At 37.6% G+C, this 22,623-nt stretch overlaps 1 protein-coding gene across 22 annotated transcripts in view; it reads right to left on the bottom strand.

Moving 5' to 3' along the window:
• The window catches only part of MLIP (muscular LMNA interacting protein), a 299,319-nt gene that overhangs the window by 23,035 nt on the left and 253,661 nt on the right, over positions 1–22,623 (bottom strand). For 18 of the 22 annotated variants that reach the window (XM_070456693.1, XM_070456691.1, XM_070456692.1 and 15 more), the window contains one exon: positions 13,258–13,461. The exons of the other annotated variants lie outside the window; for them this stretch is intronic. In XM_070456693.1, the coding sequence (XP_070312794.1) occupies positions 13,258–13,461 (204 nt within the window). The remainder of the gene's footprint in view (positions 1–13,257; positions 13,462–22,623) is intronic. 22 annotated transcript variants of the gene reach the window in all.

Raw genomic sequence — 22,623 nt, 5'->3', positions numbered from 1 at the left:
ACACACAGAGAAGACATATAAAAGTTGGAAAGGAAGGAGGAAAACATCTACTGTCCAAGACGAGTGAAAATAAAACTAGAAGAACAGCTTATCATCTTTAAAATGGAATTCAAGAAAAAAATTTTTGTAAGGGACAAAAAAAATTATATACTGATTAAAAAAAAAAAAAAAAACCACTGTACAAGAAAATAGATCCATCAGAAACATGCATCCCTAATCCTATAATCCCAAAGTCTTAAAATGTCCCTCCCAATGCTTGACTTGTAATACTTCGGGAGTGAACTTACACATAGCTTGGATATCTCAAAAGTTAAGAAAGTGTTTCATTGTCCAGTGGGATCTAAATAAATACTTTGAAATAATCTGAGGAAAGGTCTAATCCCCTGAGATATCTTTCTTCCACAAAAGAGATTTCTATTTGAATCACAGGATATCTGGACCATGTGAGGGCAAGTGAGCACCATTATTTGATGACTGTTAATCAAGTGTCTAGTTGTACCTCAATCAGTCACACACGGGTAAACTTCAACAAATTTAGCAATCAGAAACAAGTTTATGGCCAAATTTTAGTAAAAGAGAAAAAAAAAAAAAAACAGTGGTCACATTAAGAAACAGGAAGCAATACAGGAAAATTTTGCCCTGAGGTTTCAACGTGAGACTACTTGATTTTATAAATGCCAGATTTCATATATGGCTTTTGTTACATGGAGTAAATAAAAGGATAACAAAGCAAATTAAAGGATGAGACCAACAATTAGGTTGAACAATGTGAAACTGGTAAAGCTAATGTTTTTCTAAGTCAAGAACTGTTTAATAAAACAGTTTCATAGGGATCAATCTCATATATAAGATAGCTGCTTATCTAACTTTTTAATGCTGCTCCTTTTCTTAAATGTCTTTTAAGAAATACATATTTAACTATCTTTTAGACATACATATGTGCATTGCACATATATTGCACAAAATACATATATTTTAAAGACTCAATTTGAAGAGATAAATGCCTCTATCAGGGATTTCATTTTCTTCAGAGCCCACAGCTGCCTCCTTCCACAGACCGCTGCCCTCAGATGAGAAGTGGGTCCAAACACTGAGCTCCTTGACCCTCCACCCACACCGAGGTCCACAGCCAGTGATGACAGATGAGGGGTATCCAAGGGCAGCTCCTTTGCCTCAAGGGTGGATGATCTTGCAATTTATGGTCCAGAGCCCTCTCCCTGTGAACTAGGCTATGGCTAGACTGTCTGAGATCATTCTTTCTCTTCTTCCTGCCCTTCCCAATCATGATATATACTCTCCCTTATAGGATGTTTTTCTGGAGAACCACATCCTCAGCAGATTACAAACTCCAAACGCCTATCTCAGGCTCCACTGCTAAGGAAACTGGTCTAAGACACCAGGCAATGGGGATGGGGCAGGTGGCAGTGAGTGCTGTGAAATGCAGAGGGTTCATTTTTCATTAGTGCCTCCATCTGAACAAGGGGCAAATGAATGCCTACAAAACAGAAGCATGGTTCATCAATTCTAAGGGGCCAGTATATTATTTTACAAGAGTTATGAAATGAATCTTTCTCCAAATATACTTTTCTTTGCTAAAACTTTCATCCAACCTGCCTTCTACTGCACATCTCTTTCGAATCAGCAAATTCTTTTCATGGTGATTTTATTAAAAGTGTTACAATAAAAACCTTCAGCTAGGTATCAGCATATGAGTTTAGGGATATATATATATGAATGGATTGTTCTTCATTTCCTGAAACATGTACAAGTCAATTTCTTGTGACTATATTAAGTACATTTTTAAGTGATAACTGACGATGAGATAACCCAATACACGTCTGGTTTTAAATGCCAACATGTCATTAGGCTTCTATAGTGTTGAGTTGTTCTTTCTGCCCTCTAGTGGAGAACCTAGCAAAATACTGACTATGATTAATACTCTCTTTTTCAGAACCACCAACTACTCATTGGCTTTCTTTGTTTTAATGTTAAAAGTCCAATTAATTTACGTTTAGTCATTTTAAACAGGATATTCTTTATGAACATATTATATGAATTAATCCATTTCAAAGACAGTTTGTCACAGGCCAACAGAGCTCACGTTTTAGTTTCCTGAAAAATCTCAAAACATTAAAAACCAATTTTGAGTTTATAGCACTTTTCCTCCTATTCCACCCACCTCAAAGGTTTTCTCTTCTACAGAATCTTAATAGTTATCCAATTTCCATTAACTCCAAAAGTTGTCAGAGAAATTTTAGAATTGAGCAACACGGTTTATCTTCCTGATGATAGAAAATAAATTACCTTCGTTTATTCACACAGAAGGATTTCTAATTATGTAGAAAGAACACAAACAGACATTATTAATGGGGAGGATAAAAAGAGGTTTTGCTTCCAAAAGTCAAGGTGACTTTTTCTAGTAGCTGTGGCTACCTCAGTGAATTTCTGTCAGTTTTAGGAAAACAGCGGTTCCCTTAGCCTTTAACTTTGGAACTGTGGCTGCCTAAGGCTGGAGCCTGGGATAAAATATGAAAAGTGTACGTGGTCCATGATGAACCCAGCCTCGAGCAATCACTCACGCCAGCCCACGGGTGTGTCACAGGGCCATCTTTAGCCTTCAGCTTCCTCATCCAGAAACGGAAGGAAGTGAGGTGGCCATGTGGTTACTTAGTTCCTGTCCTGACATCCACATCCCACAGTCTAACCCAAAGAGAGCCTGTGATTCCAGAGCAGAGGCATCCAAAAACATGGTAATGCGGCTTCTTTGGCAGATTTTGGAAGGGGGGAGGGAATGGAAGCTCCTTAAGAAAAACTAGTCAAGTACCAGCTGTAAGGCTAATTCTGTGGAATCCTGTACACATTATTTACACTTTCTGAGCCTTGGTTTTTCGTATGTAAAATAAAGGGGATAAAATCTACTTTACAATTGCTTTGAAATTTAAATAAAATGCTGTCTATAAGGAAAGCAGCCTATAGTCTATGTTTTGTAAATATCAGTTCCTTTCACACAGAACTTTGGGGACCCCTCGTCTCACTAGTTCACATGAGCCCCCCCCCTCACAGGAGGCAGAGCCTTCTGGCAGTGTTACCTCTTGCTAACTCCAAACCATAGTTCGGATTCCAGCGGTTTCCTCAACCCTCTGGCCTGCTTTCATTTTCTCGAGTTTTCCCTATTTCTTTTCTTTCCCACCTGAAAACCATCCCCACACTGTTCCCTCTGCTTGGATGTCCAGGTTAGACCCAATTTTCTTTATAAACCTTAGATGAGAAATCATTTCCTCACTAAATATTCCCCGATTCATCAGATGAGATCAGGATCACTATTCTATGAGCTCGTAACTACTCGTCATCTGTGTGGCAGTTGTCACAATGATCATTTATAATGATTTTTTTTTTTTGCTTATTTGTTTAATTTCTGTTTTTCCCAAATAGAAAAGAGGTACCTGACAAAGGCCCTTGCTTCCCAATGCATCAGCAGCACAGACACAGTGATTTGCAAATAAGGGCTACTCAATATATCTTTATGATGTCAACTGCCAGGCTCCAGTGTTCTCAGACTTTGTGTTATAATAAAAAAGTTTCAAGGTCTATGCACTTTATTATTCTTGGGGAATTAGGGTATAAGTTGGACAAGGATCTTGTAACCTTGAACCCAATCACACAACTTAGGGTTCATTTTCTCCTTCTAAAGCTATGCCCAGTTGTAAACTACTTATCTCAAAGGGATGATGCTTTATTCTTGAAATGTACTCATAAAAGACTTTTTACATCTTTAGATCTAAATATTTAGAGCTTACATTGTAAAGCAAGTTTTTATTTCAAAGCCCCCTTAATCTTTGAATCAGTTGGTAAAAGATAGAATTACTTTAATTTTTCCCTTCTCCAGCTGAGTCATAATCTGCTTTAATTTCTGTTGATTGATTTCTGTTAAAATATCAAAAGAAACCTCAGGAAAAAAAATCTCATTTCAGTGGAGCTACTAAAATATTTAACGCATGTTGGAAATATGCCTTTAATATTTTAAGTTATTGAATTTCTGTAGATTCACAGGGTCAGTTCTCTGAGTAGCTATGCAGTGATTATACCAGTTAAGATATTCTCAATCCCATGGTAAAAATATAAATTTTACTAATGGATTAAATTTTAAAATTAAGATACAGGAGGTAAAAGAAACAAATGAGAAAAGTCAACATTTATAGGGTGAAATATCCAAAAGGAAAGAAGGGATAGTCGTATCTCGGAAGAAGGCTAAAGCCTGTGCCCCTGACTCATCCTGTATGTAAAAGTTTCTTTCCTTCCCTCCATCTTCCTACCTCATTCAAACTCCCGTTCCAACCCCCCAATATTCCATAATATGAGAACAAAAGTCAATAGAATCTAATGGCACCAAAGAGTTGACTACTACAATTGGGTTTCTTTTCCCCTCCTATTTCTAATACTGTGTACTTCTTATTCATAATCCATCTTCTAGGTCAATTCTTCACAATTCTATTAATAATAGACATCTCACCCTTGGCTTATTGTAAGTGGAGTGATCCTTTACATAAAGAAGACAAATAATGGATGGAATTGGGCTGAAAACACCTCCATCTTGCTCACTAAAGTCTCACTTTTTCATCACAGACAAGTTATACTTCCTTTTATTCTTAACCTACAATATCAGCAGCAGCTGCTTGGAAAACAGCCTAATAAAAATGGATCAGTAAATACTCTTTTGACATATCATCAGGATAAAATACATTTCAAGTAAAATGCTTCATCTTTCTTAGCAAAAATGTAATTCTAATATAAAGCATTGCTATATTTTAAAATCTCTTTTTATGAAAAAGACACTAATTTCTTCAAAAAATTAAATTATAAAAAACTGCAGGTTGGCAGTTGTGGTATTTTTTTCAAAGAGAAATGACTTTTAATAATTGAAGCAGTGTGCTGGGAAAAAATATTTGTACCTTGGATTCAATAAGTCCAAGAATAGTGGATAAATAAACACTCAATCCAACTGTAAATGTTACAAGCACATGGGGACAATTTTGATTAAGAACTCAACCTTACATTTTACAACCTACTCTAATTAAAAGAAAAATTCTGTGACTTATGTTAGTATATACACTATTTAACAGTTGTGTTTCCTTTAACTTACTAGAGGTTATGAGAAAAAATCAATTATAATCAAACACTTGCAAAAATGTCGGTATAAACAGGTTTTCTTTCTAAAGTTATTTTTCATATTGAAGTTCATTTTCTTGTTGAATCATTACAGAGTTTAAAAAGCAAAAGAGGAAAATGTTGCTATCATAAAAGGAAGCATAAAATGTTCAATGGAGCAGAAACTTTAAGATCACTCAATTCAGTGGAAGTTCTGAGTTTAGAAGTTTCAACTGAGTCCCATTAATCTGTATTTTTCTGAGATCTTCAGCTAATTCCAATACAATCAGCCCAGGTGATCTTTGAGAGTAAAAGTTTTGGAACCAATCCCAATACCATATTTTACAGCTGAGAAAAAAAGAAACCCCCAGGAAAAGAGTGAAGCATGTGGCACAATAGCATCTACATAAATTTAACTATAAATACACAAAATAATAATGCAATTTTGAAAGAAAATATACTAGCAACAATAGTGTAGCTGCCAAGGGGAAGAAGGAAAGCAAAGTGAAAAATTAAAATGAGAGAGAATACACATGTGAATAAATTTGGAAGGATAAAAGTACTGAACAGATTGTAATAAAAGAAGTCAGTTTTAGATGAGAGTAATGTCCTACTAGCTACACTGATGGATTGTTTCTTTACTCCAGTACGAGAATTCTACAGACAATAGGCAGCATGCTGAAAATATATAAAACTGTGTACTTAAGGTAAAATGTGAAAGCTGCATGTATCGGTTGATCATGGTAACAATTCTAAACTAGAGATTCTATTTTTATTGCTATTTTAGAGGTAAGAAACTAAAGCACATGTTTGAATTACTTTTCCAAATATAAGCATAAAGCAATTCGCTTATTCAACAAAATTGTCAGCAACTGATGTCTTTATCATAGAGTCTGAAGACAAACCTTAAGCTGGTTTTCACTCTAAGTATACCCACTGATCTGGAGCAGGCAATGGCACCCCACTCCAGCGCTCTTGCCTGGAAAATCCCATGGACGGAGGAGCCTGGTGGGCTGCAGTCCATGGGGTCGCTAAGAGTCAGACACGACTGAGCGACTTCACTTTCACTTTTCACTTTCATGCACTGGAGAAGGAAATGGCAACCCACTCCAGTGTTCTTGCCTGGAGAATCCCAGGGACGGGGGAGCCTTGTGGGCTGCCGTCTATGGGGTCGCACAGAGTCGGACACGACTGAAGGGACTTAGCAGCAGCAGCAGCATACCCACTGATCAAGTCAAGGTACTTCTGCTAATGAGAAGGCTCAGTAAAAATAACTGAAATGAAATCATTTAAAAAATAGTTATTATTGACTAAGGTGGTTTGTTACATTAATAATACCTGTAAAATATTTACTTTCAAAAAACTTTTAAAACTGAAATTTTTTTTTAATGGAAAACACATCAGTATGCTTTAAAAATAAAAAAGATGAATGTCTATCCCACGGAGAGGTTAATGCTTTCTTGTCTGTGTGGGAAACCTTTAAGTCTAGCAATGGTATCAGCAGCCCAAGGGGTCTGCAACAGGAGTGACAGCAGGAGTGGTCACGACCCTGGGAGACAGGAGTGGGCAGTGAGGTCTTAGTTCTCCGCCCCAGAGCTGAACCTGGGGAGCGTGGGTGAAACCAGGAATCCTAACCACTAGTCCACTGGGGAATAGTGGCTGGAAATATAGCCACTCTGGCTCTTGCCCCTCTTTGAAAATAAGATGTTTCAAGGATACAGAGCTGTAAAAACAGGCACACAGTTTGTTATGAGAGGCACAGCTCAGTCATCTCTGTATGGGAGGACATACGGGCAAGCAACTTATTTATTTAAGACAGAGGCGAGGCAGAAACACACACCCAGAGAAGAGTGTGGGCGTCCTCCTGAATGAGGAGGGGGAAGAAGATAATTGCTTCATCATCTATCTGTCACTTATATCAGGCAGTTCCTCCTGGCCCTCGTTCTCCCCAGCCAATCATCCTGCTTCATTTCCCACAGCTGACCTTGTCCACGGCCCTCCCCGATAAGCATGTGCATCTTTTGGCCGAGATGGATTCCACGGCAGGGGGTCGCTGGGAGATGCACAGTGCCTATTATGGAAGAGCAGCCCCTCTTTTTTTGTGACCCCCAAGGAACTTTTCTGCACATGTGCAGTCAGGGATGTCTCCTTGACCCTAAGAATGACAGATGTGGTCATCTTATCTCTTTATTCAAGCAGAGCTCAGCTCCTGCCATGAACTTTTTCCTTGAAGTATCCAGGGAAAACAAATCTCCAATGTACTCAGTTTGACAAATTCTAGCTGCTCAGCCGTGGAGCCAATCTACCTCCCACCTCAGTCGTGGCTGGGAAGAGTATTCTAGACATGAAGAAAAGAGATAGAAAATGAATAACTCTCTCCTGCTCTGAAGGGAAGGCTACAGTGGAAGTAAGGTATCCAGAGATAAGCACTGGAATATTCAAATTGAAAGTGCTGGAACAAGCCCATGCATAGAAAATACAAAACAGAATTTAATGGCAGAGGAACCTATGGGAGAGCATGTATGTACACAAACCAGCTATACATAGTCCTTATGGACAAAACCAGACCAGAAATAACATGGAAAGTGGTCACAAACAAGGTTCAAAATTTTTTACAAATCTGAAGGTGAAATAAAATGTCTAGATAGTCACACACACAGCCCCTAAATAATCTAATTTTTTTTAATGACAGAAGATACCCTCAGAATGCCTGTGAATTTTCTCCTGGGGCTTCAAAGCTGCCTCTCTGTCTATAAAAATCTTATCCTTCCTTGTGAAATCTCTCAAGCTTTCCCTGTAAATAGAGCCTCCCAGAGTAGGAAATCCCAGCCTTTCTCCTGCCAGCAGATCAGAAAAGCCATCTGATGGTGACGACTTAGTTCTGTCTCCTCCCAGCTCTAATCTTCGCTGGCATGCATTTGCTGGTGTAAACTGACAGAGCAGAGACTCTGAGGAAACAAGGATACGAAAGAACATCCTGTCGACACAGCCTATGGCTGTGCTAAATGAAAGGTCAAAAACATAGCTGGGATAAGAAAAGAGGAAAAAGCGCATGAAGCTGAGAACTCCAGCTGGAATATGAAAGTGGCCTAAAAGAGCTGGAATTCTGGGTTGGTTTAAAAAGACAGGGCTACCTCAGAGCTTGTGAGAGTGGAAGACAGAATAAATGAGGCAGAGGCTGGAAAATAGATGTTTGGGAAAGCAATAAGCTTTCCACAGATGCACATTAGTGGTATATAGGTTTTCTCACCTGAGGGTCAAGAAGGTAGCTGAGACCCCAGGGCAGTGCATCAGTGGGGCCAGAGAAGAGGAGTCTTTTTAAATGAACTGAATTCTCAAAAATACAGGGTGGACAGCGTTAGACCTGAATGCAAAAGGTGTGCTGTGGATGGGTCGTTTTTAGCTTTGCAGATAAATATTTTTAAATGCATTGCAAGATGGAGGAAAAGTTGGCTAAATGACTCTAGATGAGAGACAATTTCAAGACTGACTTGGAGGTCACAACTGAACTTTAGAGAGTAGGCAAAATCACAAATATGCACTCTTGTGGAGTTCCTATGGCAAGGGAGGCATGAACCGAAGAGGAGAGAAGGTGTAGAGGCTCTAAGCCAATGGTTCTGAGATGAGCGGGTTCCAAGTCGGCCTGCTCCTAGCATGTAAGTAACACTGTTTCCAGTGCGTGCTATAGAGGTTCAGGAGTACTGACCTAGAGCAATGAGGTTATGCTGTGCAGAGGAAGAAAGAAGCAGGCAGTAAAGCATTATAGGACTGATGGTCGTGGACTGGCAGGACTGCAGACACCCCATGGATTCCAGCACCCACATTCAGCAGAGGACGATCAGAGGTGGTCCACCTCCACATACCATTCCATTCAAGGCCCTCCGTAAGCTCCCTGAAAACTGGAGGTGACCCTCAAAAAAGGTAGATCCTTAATTGATGTAAATTGTATTAATGTATCCATAAACCTCTAAATTGACTCAGATTTAGCCTCTGCTTAAAACAGAAATAATCTGAAATTTATATTCAAACATCTTGTGCTCCTAGTGAATAAGTTGGGTCATTGTAGTATTTGTTCATCATTAGCACATATTTGTTGCTCTACCTATAATGTGAAAAATACCACATTAAGCATGTCATGCCCTAGATGGACATTAAAACAATCACAACAGATAAATACATGATAACCTTTAATATGCATGAGACACCTTAGCACAGGCAAAGGTTATAAAAACTGAAGGAAAAATGCCACTTTCAGTGCTGATGCAGGGGGAAACTTCACAGAGGAGAAGAGATCATTTGATTAGGTCATGAAACTTGAAAATGATTTTCATAAGTAAGGTGAAAGGCAGGAAGGTATTTTTATATGGAGAGAATGAGTGAGCAAGTTGAATAGCAAGAAATTCCCAAGGCGCACCTGGAGGAAAGTAGCGGATTAGCTTAAGCAAAGTGGAATACTAATAAAGAGCAGTAAGAGATAAAAACATGACAGACATAAGAAGAATCCATCCAACGTGGTGAATGACTAGCTATGACAACAAAGCAGAAAAAGCACAATTTGTGAACCAAGTTTCAAGTCTGTGGGCTGAGCATTGTGGTATCAATGACAGAAGTAGGGAAGCTAGAACAGAACTGGTTTGAAGTGACACGAGATGATGAGTTTGAGGTGACAACATGACATCCTAGGGGAAATCACAAGTAAGCAGCTGAAGGTATAAATCTGGATCTCAAAGGAAAAACAGAATTGGAAATGTGGATTTGAGGACTATCAGTACAACTAAGATCATCCCAGAAGCCTGTGAGTGGGTGAGTGTCAAGTGAGGCAGTTAGAGACAAGAGGGGAAGAAGAAATGTCCACCAAGAAGATAAAGGAACAGTAAGGGAGTTGAAATGCACATATTATCCCAAGAGCAGAGTGAGGTCGGAGGTTTAAGAGTGAATAATCAACAGTGTCAATTGCGACAAGGGATAGAAGAGAAGATTTGGTTAAATTCAGCTGAGTCTGCTGACAAGCAGTTTACCCTTGTGAGAGAAATCGCAGCAGAATGATAAAGGTGAAAGACAAAATGCTTTCAAGAACAAATTTAAGAGTGAATTCATAGAGGGGGATGAAAATAACGGCTACTGACCCCTTTGAGAGAAAGAATGTCTTGAAATTACTAGGTTTGCAACATTGTGAAAGAAAAGGATGGAAAAGGATTCCTTTTAGTTTGTGTTTTGAAGTTTCTGCACTCAAAAAAGAGTCCATTGGAAAAAGAACAAATGGAAATGTAAGAAAGTAATGGGACTGACAATTCAGGAAGAGCCGAGTCATTGGAAAAGACCCTGATGCTGGGAAAGATTGAAGGCAAAAGGAGAAGAGGGCAGCAGGGGATGAGATGGTTAGATAAGATCACTGATTCAATGGACATGAATCTAAGCAAACTCTAGGAGATGGGGAAGGACAGGGAAGCCTGGCATGCCACGGTCTGCAGATCACAGAGAGTCAGACATGACTTAGCAACTGAACAACAATTAGTAACAAGATCTAACTCTCACATGATCCTCATGTCCCAAGCACTACTCTAAATCCTTTACACACATTGGCCCATCTTATCATATTCTAAAAAGGTAGGTACTATTATTATCCCCACTTTATAGATGAATAAATGAAGATATTTGGAGGCTATATAAAGTATCCAATATCACCATCTGGAAAGAATGGTGTCAAGAAATGAACTCAGACGGACTGATTAAAGATATTGCACGCTCATCTACTGGGCTATGTTAGTTACAAGGGTTAAAGAAGGCAGTAAGAGTAATGACTCCCTTCATGAGGTGGAGGAAAGAGAGGGTATACTGGCATAACCAAGGTAAAAGGGAAAGTGCCTGAACATCATCATATGTGATAGGATATCATATAAGGTTCATCATATGAACTTATGAAAGGAGGAGAAGAGATCAGGGATTAGTGTAAAGATTTAGGGCAAAAGGAGCACACACTACAGATGCAACAGAAGAATGAAACCTGCCAAACATTTTTCTGTAGCTCCGGTTGATAAAGAAGCCCCAAAGATAGCTATGTAAGGTCAAGTTCAGTGTGGATCTCTGGGGGAATGGTGGGAAGGGTGGGAGGTTTGAGTTTGGAGATAAGCCTAGCAGGTAAGGCTGAAAGTGAAGCCTGGGAAGGATGTTAGGATACTGAAGAGAAGTTAAGTTAAACGACTATGTTTTACAATTCCAGACAAGTTATTTCATTTAGTACACTGTTGGTCATTACAAGTTTAGTAAACACAAAGGTCAAGTTGAATAATCCATACATTTTAATAAGAGCAATTAAAATATCAGACTAAGCAATTGAATATTCCATCAAGAAATGCTAACATTATTATTATTATCAGATGTGAATATTTCTTTATTCAGTATCAATAAATCTCAGACATTGAAAGACAAAATCTATTGTGAGATTTTTATAAAATGAAAATAGTTGTCCAGCCTCAAATGGCTGTGATATATTTTTCTTCACAGGCAGACCAAGAAAAGGCTAAAACATGGATGAAATACTGACTTTATCTTTGCTGAATGTCTCCAGAAAACACTACCAAAATGTCAAAGGAAGAACTATTTGGAGAAATTTGATATTTATAAAATACAATTATAATCCTATCATGCTCATCAATGACATTATATAAGAAAATGGTATGTTATTATCAAAATATTAACTCTAATAGCTAAATGAATTTCATAGATGTTGGCTAGTATTAAAATAGCGAGAATTTAAAGCAATATAAAATCATTTAAAAATATTATACTATCCATGAAATACTTTTTCTATACCAAGAGTTAGAAGCAACCAAAAGGCATACAAATGCCATCCTGAACTTAACACTAAAACACTTTGTTTGCAGAAAATGATTACTTTTTAAAAATGTTACTTTTCCATAAATTTTTAAAGTTGATATGTTGTATTTTCATTTTGTGTTTAGTTCAATAAATTTTCTTTATCTTTCTCTTATTTTTTTAGCCACGTGGCATGCAGGATCTTAGTTACCCAACCAGGGATTGAACTCACTCTCCCTGCAGAGGAAGCTCAGATCCTCAACCACAGGACTGCCAGGGGAGTCCCAGAAATGAATACTTTAAAAATTTAATTCAGGATTGACCATTCAATCATGATAAATGTTATTAAATATAAAAAGCAAATTTTTCCTCATAATTGTGCTCACTTTTTGGATGATTTTTTGGTGTTTGGATTGATGAACAGTTGTTTTTTTTTTAATGTTTAGGGGTTCAAGAAATATTAGTCAACTGCATACACTCTGGAACATATGGTTTTGATTGATTTCCAAGTATAGAGATATATTTTATTAAATATAGAGAATTTGCAAAACAAATGCTTTATGATAAGATTTTGAATTTAAAAATTATTTAACTGATGACTGATTTTGACTAGTCAATTCTTTTAGAAAAGTTTCAAAATCTGAGAGCCTATACTAGCCAGGATGTTCTTATGGTGATGCTCAGAAGAGCAAAGGATGCTTATACATAAGCCTTTTGTGCTACTGACTGCTTGCTTCTAATAGAATATTCATGATTACATTCCAAAGCCAACTATAAAATTTTTGCTTTGTTAAAAATATATTTTAGGTACTGAACACCTCATTATTTGTTACATGTCTCACCACCATACATTATGAGGCAAATAGATTCATTTTAAAATAAAATATCAACATTGTGTTACAGATATCTATAGAAATTGTAAGTATTCCATTGCACACTGACTGCAATAATAAATGCTTCCTCATCAAGGCATTGTCATTTTGAGACGTTTTTAAGAACTTTGAACTGAGACTAGAAGATAAATTAATAATGGGCTCTTGTAAGGCTTTGAAACACGTCTTGGGATTTCCACTTTGGGATTACAGCATTAAACAATAAGCAATGCAAATCAGGAAACGACTCTGAAAGGAAACAAATATTTCATACTTTCCCAAGGTCAATTATTATCTTTTTGTAAAGACATGTGCCTTCCCACAAATATTTAATATTCTTAATATACTTCAATATTTGTAATATATGTTTCCTCCACATTTAAAAGTTAAACATGAAGAAGTTCAGAGCATGGGGCATTCTCACCTTATTATATGCGTTGTGACTAAACAAGGTGTGAGAATTCTCCTGTTCATCACTCAGGGAGAAGGACAAGTGACTGAAGGGTCCAGGGGTAAGACAGTCAGCATGCGGGAGGGTCTGTGGTCGCAGTAGGGACTGAGCAGGAGGATGGAGTCTAGTCTGATATAAAGGATGGAGAGAAACAGGCTTGGGAGGGACAGGCACATCCTGGGAAGAAGAAAGGCATAAAGAGGATGTTAGTGGGCAAAAGTCATGCTTACTGGAAACTGAGTCTATGTACTACTGATGCTGGGCTTCCCTGGTGGCTCAGATGGTGAAGAATCTGCCTGAAATGCAGGATCCCTGGGTTGGGAAGATCAACTGGAGAAGGGAATGGCTACCTATTCCAGTATTTTTGCCTGGGAAATCCCTTGGACAGAGGAGCCTGGCCAGCTACAGTCCATGGGGTCACAAAGAGTCAGACAAGACTGAGTGACTAACACACATACACACTGTGGACATTGCATCAGAATATGTTACGAGCAGGAAGTAAATCCCTCCTTACACTTTTGATCCCCACAAGATTCCTGCTTTTACAGTGCATTGTCTGTCTCTTCCAGTAACTTCTGTAGGTTGCCCACCTCTAGCCTCTCCTGCAGAACTGAACTGGTATCTGCAGTGACTCCTCATGGGACCACATTTGTTTAAGGACAGAACTCATCCCAAAGGCAGGAAGATGGGACTAAAGTCTCTAATGAAGAGGTAAGAGTGGAAATTAACTTAAAAGTACTTGTGATTTGGTCTGGAAAAAACTGGGGGGAGAAAATGGGAGGGCATCATAGAGTATATCAACTCATGATATAAGCCATAGTGCCATGAGTTTCTGGGTTGGGCTGAGTATGGGGAAGAAATCAGAGAGAGGTGAGTCTAGAAAGAATGAACGAAGATGTTCATTCCAGGAAGTGTGTTATTTTGGGGAGAAACTGGAGATCAAACAGAGGGGCTCAACTGTAGAGGAGAGAAGCAATGAGGTTGTAAACAGAGAGGGTCTTTCCACCCCTGGAAAGGGATGCCTGTGGAAGTCTCAAAGAAAGTAAGAACTAGTAGGTGAGACCTTTCAATTATGTGAAAGGAGCAAGAAAACCACCATGGGGGGAAGCCTCAAACTGACAAAGAAAACTCAAAAGAAGGACCTATATACATTTTTATCATAAAAGAAAAGGGTTACTATTTTGCAGATCTTTTTTAAGCACCTCTTATATTCCTGAAATTTTTACTGTAAGATAATAAATTGACAGTGATTATCCTACAATAAAATCCCTTAGGGCATAAACCTTATAAAATGAAATCTGTTTTATTCACTTTTGTAACCTCAGCATCAAGCATAATGCCTAATGGAACAGATGTTCAATGCAGTAATGACTAAATTTTCAAAAGAATATGATATATTCCAAGAGGTCAAGAATGCATTCAATTATTTCATTATTTTTCTGTTCCATTAGCAATAATGAATGTATTTGGCTATGTGAAATGGAAATTTAGTACAAAATAATGCACATTACTCAAAATGACATTCAGCTAAACAGGAAAATTTAGCTTTTAAAACTATGCAATTAATATTATTTTCTGTTAGCCAAAGTGATTTTGTCAAAATAATGATTGATTAAGTCACTAATTGGTTTTCTAAAATTTATGCTGAATCTGTTTGCTCTATCAGAAGATGCCTCCTGCAATGGGATCAAACTTACTTTGAAAACTTACTTCAAAATATACTTTAAGAATATTTAAGCAAGTTAATCACCCTGATACCAAAACCAGACAAAGACAACACAAAAAAGGAAAACTACAGGACAATATCACTGATGAACATAGAGGCAAAATTCTCAACAAAATTTTAGCAAACAGAATTCTTCAACACACCAAAAAGCTCATACAGCATAATCAAGTTGGGTTTATTCCAGGGATGCAAGGATTCTTCAATATATGCAAATTAATCCATGTGATACATCATATTAACAAATTGAAAGATAAAAACCATATGATCATCTCAATTCATGCAGAAAAAGCCTTTGACAAAATTCAGCACCTATTTATGATTAAAACTCTTCAAAAAATGAGCATGGAAGGAACCTACCTCAACATAGTAAAGGCCATATACAATAAGCCTACAGCAAACATTATTCTCAATGGTGGAAAACTGAAAGTATTCACCCTAAAATCAGGAACAAGACAAGGGTGTCCACTTTCCCCACTATTATTCAACATAGTTCTGGAAGTCCTAGCTACAGCAATCAGAGAAGAAAAAGAAATAAAAGGAATCCAGATTAGAAAAGAAGAAGTAAAGCTCTCACTGTTTGAAGATGACATGATACTGTACATAGAAAACCCTAAAGATAGTATCAGAAAATTACTAGAGCTGATCAGTGAGTTTAGCAAGGTTGCAGGATACAAAATCAATACATAGAAATCACTTGTATTTCTATATACTAACAGTGAAAAATCAGAAAGAGATATTACAGAATCAATCCCATTCACCATTGCAATAAAAAGAATTAAATATCTAGGAATAAACTTACCTAAGGAGACAAAAGAACTGTACACAGAAAATTATAAGACACTAATGAAAGAAACCAAAGACAACATAAACAGATGGAGAGATACTCCATGTTCCTGGATAGGAAGAATCAATATTATGAAAATGACTATACTACCAAATGCAATCTACAGATTTAATGCAATCCCTATCAAATTACCAATGGCATTTTTCACAGAAGTAGAAAAACAAAAAAATCTCACAATTCATATGGAAACACAAAAGACCCCGAATAGTCAAAGCAGCCTTGAGAGAGAAGAAGGGAGCTGGAGGAATCAACCTTCCTGACTTCAGGTTACACTACAGAGCTACAGTCATCAAGACAGTATGGTACTGGCACAAAAACAGATATATAGACCAATGGAACAAGATAGAAAGCCCAGAAATAAACCCATGCACCTATGGGTACTTTATTTTTGACAAAGGAGGCAAGAATATAAAATAGGGCAAAGACAGCCGCTTCAATAAAAGGTGCTGGGAAAACACGTAAAAGAATGAAATGAGAACACTTCTTAACACCACACACAAAGATAAACTCAAAATGGATTAATGACCTAAATGTAAGACCAGAAACTAGAAAACTCTTAGAGGAAAACATAGGCAGAACACTCGATGACATAAATCAAAGCAAGCTCCTCTATGACCCACCTCCTAGAGTAATGGAAATAAAAACAAAAGTAAACAAGTGGGACCTGATTAAACTTAAAAGCTTTTGCACAGCAAAGGAAACTATAAGCAAGGTAAAAAGACAACCCTCAGAGTGGGGGAAAATAATAGCAAATGAAACAACTGACAAAGGATTAATTTCCAAAATATACAAGCAGTTCATACAACTAAATACCAGAAAAACAAACAACCCAGTCAAAATGTGGTAAAAAGACCTAAACAGACACTTCTCCAAAGAAGACATACAGATGGCTAATAAACACAAAAAATGCTCAACACTGCTCATTATTGGAGAAATGCAAATCAAATCTACAATATATCACCTCACACCAGTCAGAATGGCTTATTAGTTTCTGTTTTTTTACCTCATGTTTATTTTAAATATAAAGCAAATACAAATATACATTTCACTTCACATATACAGACTATAAGATACAGTTATTAAAAAGAAACAATCTATACACAATGTTCTGAATCTTTTTTTTTTTTTTTTTTCCATTTGACAACACTTCGGGGACATTTCAGTACATGAAAGTTATGGATTCCCTAGGAGCCACATTACTGAGTTATCTCACTGGTTATAACCATCATCCAGTGCTTCTCTTGGAAGTCCCAGGTATATAACCTAAAATGCCAAATCAACTAGGACTATCATACATTTAGATCTTCTTTGCCAGTTTGTACAATTTTCAGGATTTTCTTTTGTTTAATCCCATTGGCTAATGCCTCTAACATTATTATTGTTAAATAATAGTCATATTAATGTGCAATTTTAATGGGAGTCTCATAGTATTTGCCCACTAAAGATGGCTTTTAGATTAAAATGTATTCTAATTATGTTTTATTTCTCAATCAACTGCTTCATTACTTTATCAACTAATTACATTCCTTAATTGATGTGAAAAGTGGTTAATATGAAAATTGAGTAGTAAGCACAAAGAATAATTGTGTAAGAAAAAGTCAGCATTGTTGTTGATGGTTGACAGCCTAGGAAAAGAGAAACTGCATAGGCTCTGGTTTATAGTCTGGGTTCAGCTTTTTTTCCTTGAAAGCTTTTTTAAATTAATTTATTTTATTGAAGTAGAGTTATAAATTTTCTTCCAAGGACTATTTTAACTATGTCTGATAAGTTATAATAGATGATTGTCTCATTATCTTTTTTTCAGGTAGAAATTTTATATTTAATTTCTTCTTTAATCAAATAATTTGTTGAAAAGTAAATTTTACAATATATAGCTGACAGGAATTTTGTGTTTTCTAAATCTGCTATTAATTAAAAAAATTTTTGTGATCAGAGAAATTTCTCTATCATTTTTTTCTTGGAAATTAATATTTTTATTGAGGTATATTTTATTAACAATGTTATACAAATTTTAGGTGTACAACATGATGATTCACAATTTTTGAAGATTATTCTCCGTTTACAGTTACTATATAACATTGGCTATATTTTGTTGCAGGATACAGTTGAACTACATATATATTAATTCAATTTACTTAAGAGAATCTATCTTTACCTAGTTTCCTATATAATCTATCATAACCTGAAAAGTGATATCTTTATCACCAATATATTTTCACTTTTTCTCCCCTTATGTCTGGCCTTTGCTTTATGAGTGTTGATGTTACATTTATGTTAAATGCCCTAATGTGAAATTTACCTTTTGGCATATAAAGGGGTCTGATTTGTCTTATATAAGGAAATTCTATTTAAGAGCCTCTTGATGAAAGTGGAAGAGGAGAGTGAAAAAGCTGGCTCAAAACTCAACATTCAAAAAACTAAGAACATGGCAGCTGGTCCCATTCAGTTCAGTTCAGTTCAGTCGCTCAGTCATGTCCGACTCTCTGTGACCCCATGAACCACAGCACTCCCGGCCTCCCTGTCCATCACCACCTCCTGGAGTTTACTCAAACTCATGCCCATCGAGTTGGTGATGCCATCCAGCCATCTCATCCTCTGTCATCCCCTTCTCCTCCTGCCCCCAATCTCTCCCAGCATCAGGGTCTTTTCCAACAAGTCAACTCTTCGCATGAGGTGGCCAAAGTACTGGAGTTTCAGCTACAGCATCAGTCCTTCCAATGAACACCCAGGACTGATCGCCTTTAGGATGGACTGGTTGGATCTCCTTGCAGTTCAAGGGACTCTCAAGAGTCTTCTCCAACACCATAGTTCAAAAGCATCAATTTTTCGGCACTCAGCTTTCTTCACAGTCCAAGTCTCACATCCATACATGACCACTGGAGAAACCATAGCCTTGACCAGACGGACCTTTGCTGGCAAAGTAATGTCTGCTTTTTAATATGCTGTCTAGGTTGGTCATAACTTTCCTTCCAAGGAGTAAGCGTCTTTTAATTTCATGGCTGCAGTCACCATCTGCAGTGATTTTGGAGCCCATGAAAATGAAGTCTGACACTGTTTCCACTGTCTCCCCATCTATTCCCCATGAGGTGATGGGATCAGATGCCATGATCTTAGTTTTCTGAATGTTAAGCTTTAAGCCAACTTTTTCACTCTCCTCTTTCACTTTTATCAAGAGGCCTTGTAGTTCATCTTCACTTTCTGCCATAAGGGTGGTGTCATCTGCATATCTGAGGTTACTGATATTTCTCCCGGCTGGAAACAGTGACAGACTTTATTTTCTTGGGCTCCAGAATCACTGTAGATGGTGACTATAGCCATGAAATTAAAAGAGTCTTACTCCTTGGAATAAAAGCCATGACAAGCCTAGACAGCATATTAAAAAGCAGAGACATTACTTTACTGACAAAGGTCAGTATAGTCAAAGATATGGTTTTTCCAGTAGTCATGTATGGATGTGAGAGTTGGACCATAAAGAGAGCTGAGCACTGAAGAATTGATGCTTTTGAACTGGTTGTTGGAGAAGATTCTTGAGAATCCCTTGGACTGCAAGGAGATCAAACCAGTTAATCCTAAAGGAAATAAGTCCTGAATATTCATTGGAAGGACTGTGCTGAAGTTGAAGCTCCAATACTTTGGCAACCTGATGCGAAGAGGTGACTCATTGGAAAAGAACCTGATGCTGGGAAAGATTGAAGGTGGGAGGAGAAGGGGAAGACAGAGGATGAGATGGTTGGATGTCATAACTGACTCAATGGACATGAGTTTGAGTAAGCTCCAGGAGTTGGTGATGGACAGGGAGGCCTGGCATGCTGCAGTCCATGGGGTCAAAAAGAGTTGAACACAACAGAGCAATGAACTGAACTGAAGACAATTTTGGCCAGGAGTCAACCTTCCCAATATGAAGATTATAATCTCTCTACTTTTGGCTTGTAGCATCTATAACAAAACTTTGTCATCCTCAAATCTTCTCATTCACTGGGTTTTACAGTCCCAGATTTTGTTTGTTATCCAATATGGCAGGCTTTTCTTTTCCCTTTATAAAAATTTTGTTTATCTCCACAGTAAATGAATCTTTCCTGGACTGTAAGTTTTTGCAAGAGGTTCATATGAGGAAAGAAAAGTTACCTGGGATTGTCTTTGTGCTCCAAAGATGCAGGCTTTGGGGTGTGAGTCTGTATAGCCTTTATTTTTCCTTAAATAATGAAGACTGTCATCTGTACAGTATTTTACATGGCAACTTACCTGTGTCCAGGCTGCCACAGAGAGAGCCTCCTACAAATATGACTTACTCTGTGATTCACTGTATAGCCTCACCTCTCCTACATCCCAGAACAGAATCAAGTCAGGGATCTTTTTGTCACCAACATGTGCACCCATGCAAAGAAAGTGGTTGGGGTCTGCATAGTAAGGTGCATCCACACATTCAACCAGGGTGTTTACTGATTGTAACCTGACTCCATTTCCTGCCAAATTCATGTCTGCTCACACCTGGCACTGATCTCAGCTCCTTCAGTTGTCACCTCACTGTTTCTTGTTTGTTTCTCCTCCTTTTTGCTTCCAGATGACATCAGGGTGATAAAATGTGACTCGTGGATAACTTGATAGTTGTCATAGTCAAGAACCTCATTTACAGTTTTGAAAAACACTCATAATGCATCATGAACTTTTTAAAACAGTTTACCATAAGAAGATAACTTGAACAACTCTGGATGAGCCAAAATATTTTCTTGGTTCTTCTCTGTCTCATTATTGTAAGTTATGTAAATATCTTTTATATCCATGTCCCTATATTCCTATTCCTATATATAGGAGTCTTTACATATAAAATCATAAGCATATATGTAATATATATAGTCTGTATGTGTGTTTACATCTTCCTTTTCATCATAGCTTATCTATGAATATTTATATAATTCGCAACTTCAAAACACAGTCCATTTTATATATATATATACTACATTGCTGATTATACCTTCACAGCTTTCTCAAAGAACAATGATTTCATTAAAAGCGCTCATTTTAAAAAATAAAATATATTCTGACTTAATTTTCCTTTAAGTATTTCATACTTAGAACACAAATGCTATAATGAGAATATTTTTACATTTATACTTTGATCCAGCTGCATAATAAAACTCCAATATAATGTAATTTGCTCATTACTTTTTCAAACATTCAGAGGTGTTTTCTATGCATGTTCTAAAGGCATATGATACAAAGGAGTAAATTTCAGTTCATCATTCTTTTGTTTTCTATGTATCACATTACAATGTTTACTGCCATAGGAAAAAATACATGTATCCCCAATGAAATTGGATTTTTAATTTCTTCGTTTATTAGGGTTCCTCAGAAAAGATTCCGTCATTTAGTTAAGGAAAACTTTAATACTTAGTGCCCCTTGCCTTTAAACAAGCAAGCTCCGCAGTTGGAGATGGACAGGGAAGCCTGGCATTCTGCAGTCCTTGGGGTCGCAAAGAGTCGGACACAACTGAGCGACTGAACTGAACTGAACTGCCTTTATATGTTCCCGAAAATTGCACAGCATCTCCAAGTCCTAGATGCCTACTTTGTAAATGCCTTACTAATTATGATGCCATAATAATTATTTAAAATTCAAAGCAAACAATATAAGCTGAGAGCTAGGTATGCTAATAATTAAATAGATGCAAGACAAAAACAAACTCACAGACATAGAGGCCAGACTTGTGGTTTCCAAGGGAGAGGGGATGCAGCAGGGATGGACTGAGAGTTTGGGATTAGCAGACACAAATTATTATATATATTGAATCAATAAACAACAAGGTCCTACTGTTTACAGATCAGGGAACTATATTCAACATCCTATGAATGGAAAAGAACATGAAAAAGAATTTAGTGTATAACAGAATCACTTTGCAGTATACCAGAAATTAATGCAACATTGCAAATCAACTATACTCCAATAAAACTTTAAAATATAATGAAAGCAGACATACAGTCTTACCTCAAATATCAACATGTATTAGGGAATCTAGAAAAATGGTATTGATGCATCTATTTGCAGGGCAGGAATAGAGACGCAGACGTAGAGAACAGACTTGGGGACACAGTGAGGGAGGGGAAGGCTGGGACAAACTGAGAAGGCAGCACTGACATATATACACAGCTGTGTGTGACACGGACGCTGGTGGGGAGCTGCCGCATCACACAGTGACCCCAGCCTGATGCTCGGTGGCGTCCTAGAGGGGTGGGATTGGGGGTGGGTGCAGGAAGGCTCAGGAGGAGGGACTACATGTACACTGATGGCTGATTCGTGCTGTTGTGCAGCAGAAACCAACACAACACTGTAAAGCAATTATCTTCCAATTAAAAATAAAAAGCAAAAAATTAATAACTGCACATTTGGCCTCAGTTCAGTTCAGTCACTCAGTCATGTCTGACTCTTTGTGACCCCATGAATCGCAGCGCACCAGGCCTCCCTGTCCATCACCAACTCCCAGAGTCCACCCAGACCCATGTCCAATGAGTCGGTGATGCCATCCAACTATCTCATCCTCTGTCATCCCCTTCTCCTCCTGCCTTCAATCTTCCCCAACATCAGGGTCTTTTCTAATGAGTCAGCTCTTCACATTAGGTGGCCAAAGTATTGGAGTTTCAGCTTCAACATCAGTCCCTCCAATGAACACCCAGGACTGATCTCCTTTAGGGTGGACTGGTTGGATCTCCTTGCACACAAGAACTGTACGAAAAAGATCTTCACGACCCAGATAATCACGACCGTGTGATCACT

Source organism: Odocoileus virginianus, chromosome 27 (assembly GCF_023699985.2).
Source record: "Odocoileus virginianus isolate 20LAN1187 ecotype Illinois chromosome 27, Ovbor_1.2, whole genome shotgun sequence".
Taxonomy (NCBI): Eukaryota; Metazoa; Chordata; class Mammalia; order Artiodactyla; family Cervidae; genus Odocoileus; species Odocoileus virginianus.
Note: the sequence above shows the minus strand (reverse complement) of the source record. Positions and strands in the feature narration are given on the sequence as shown.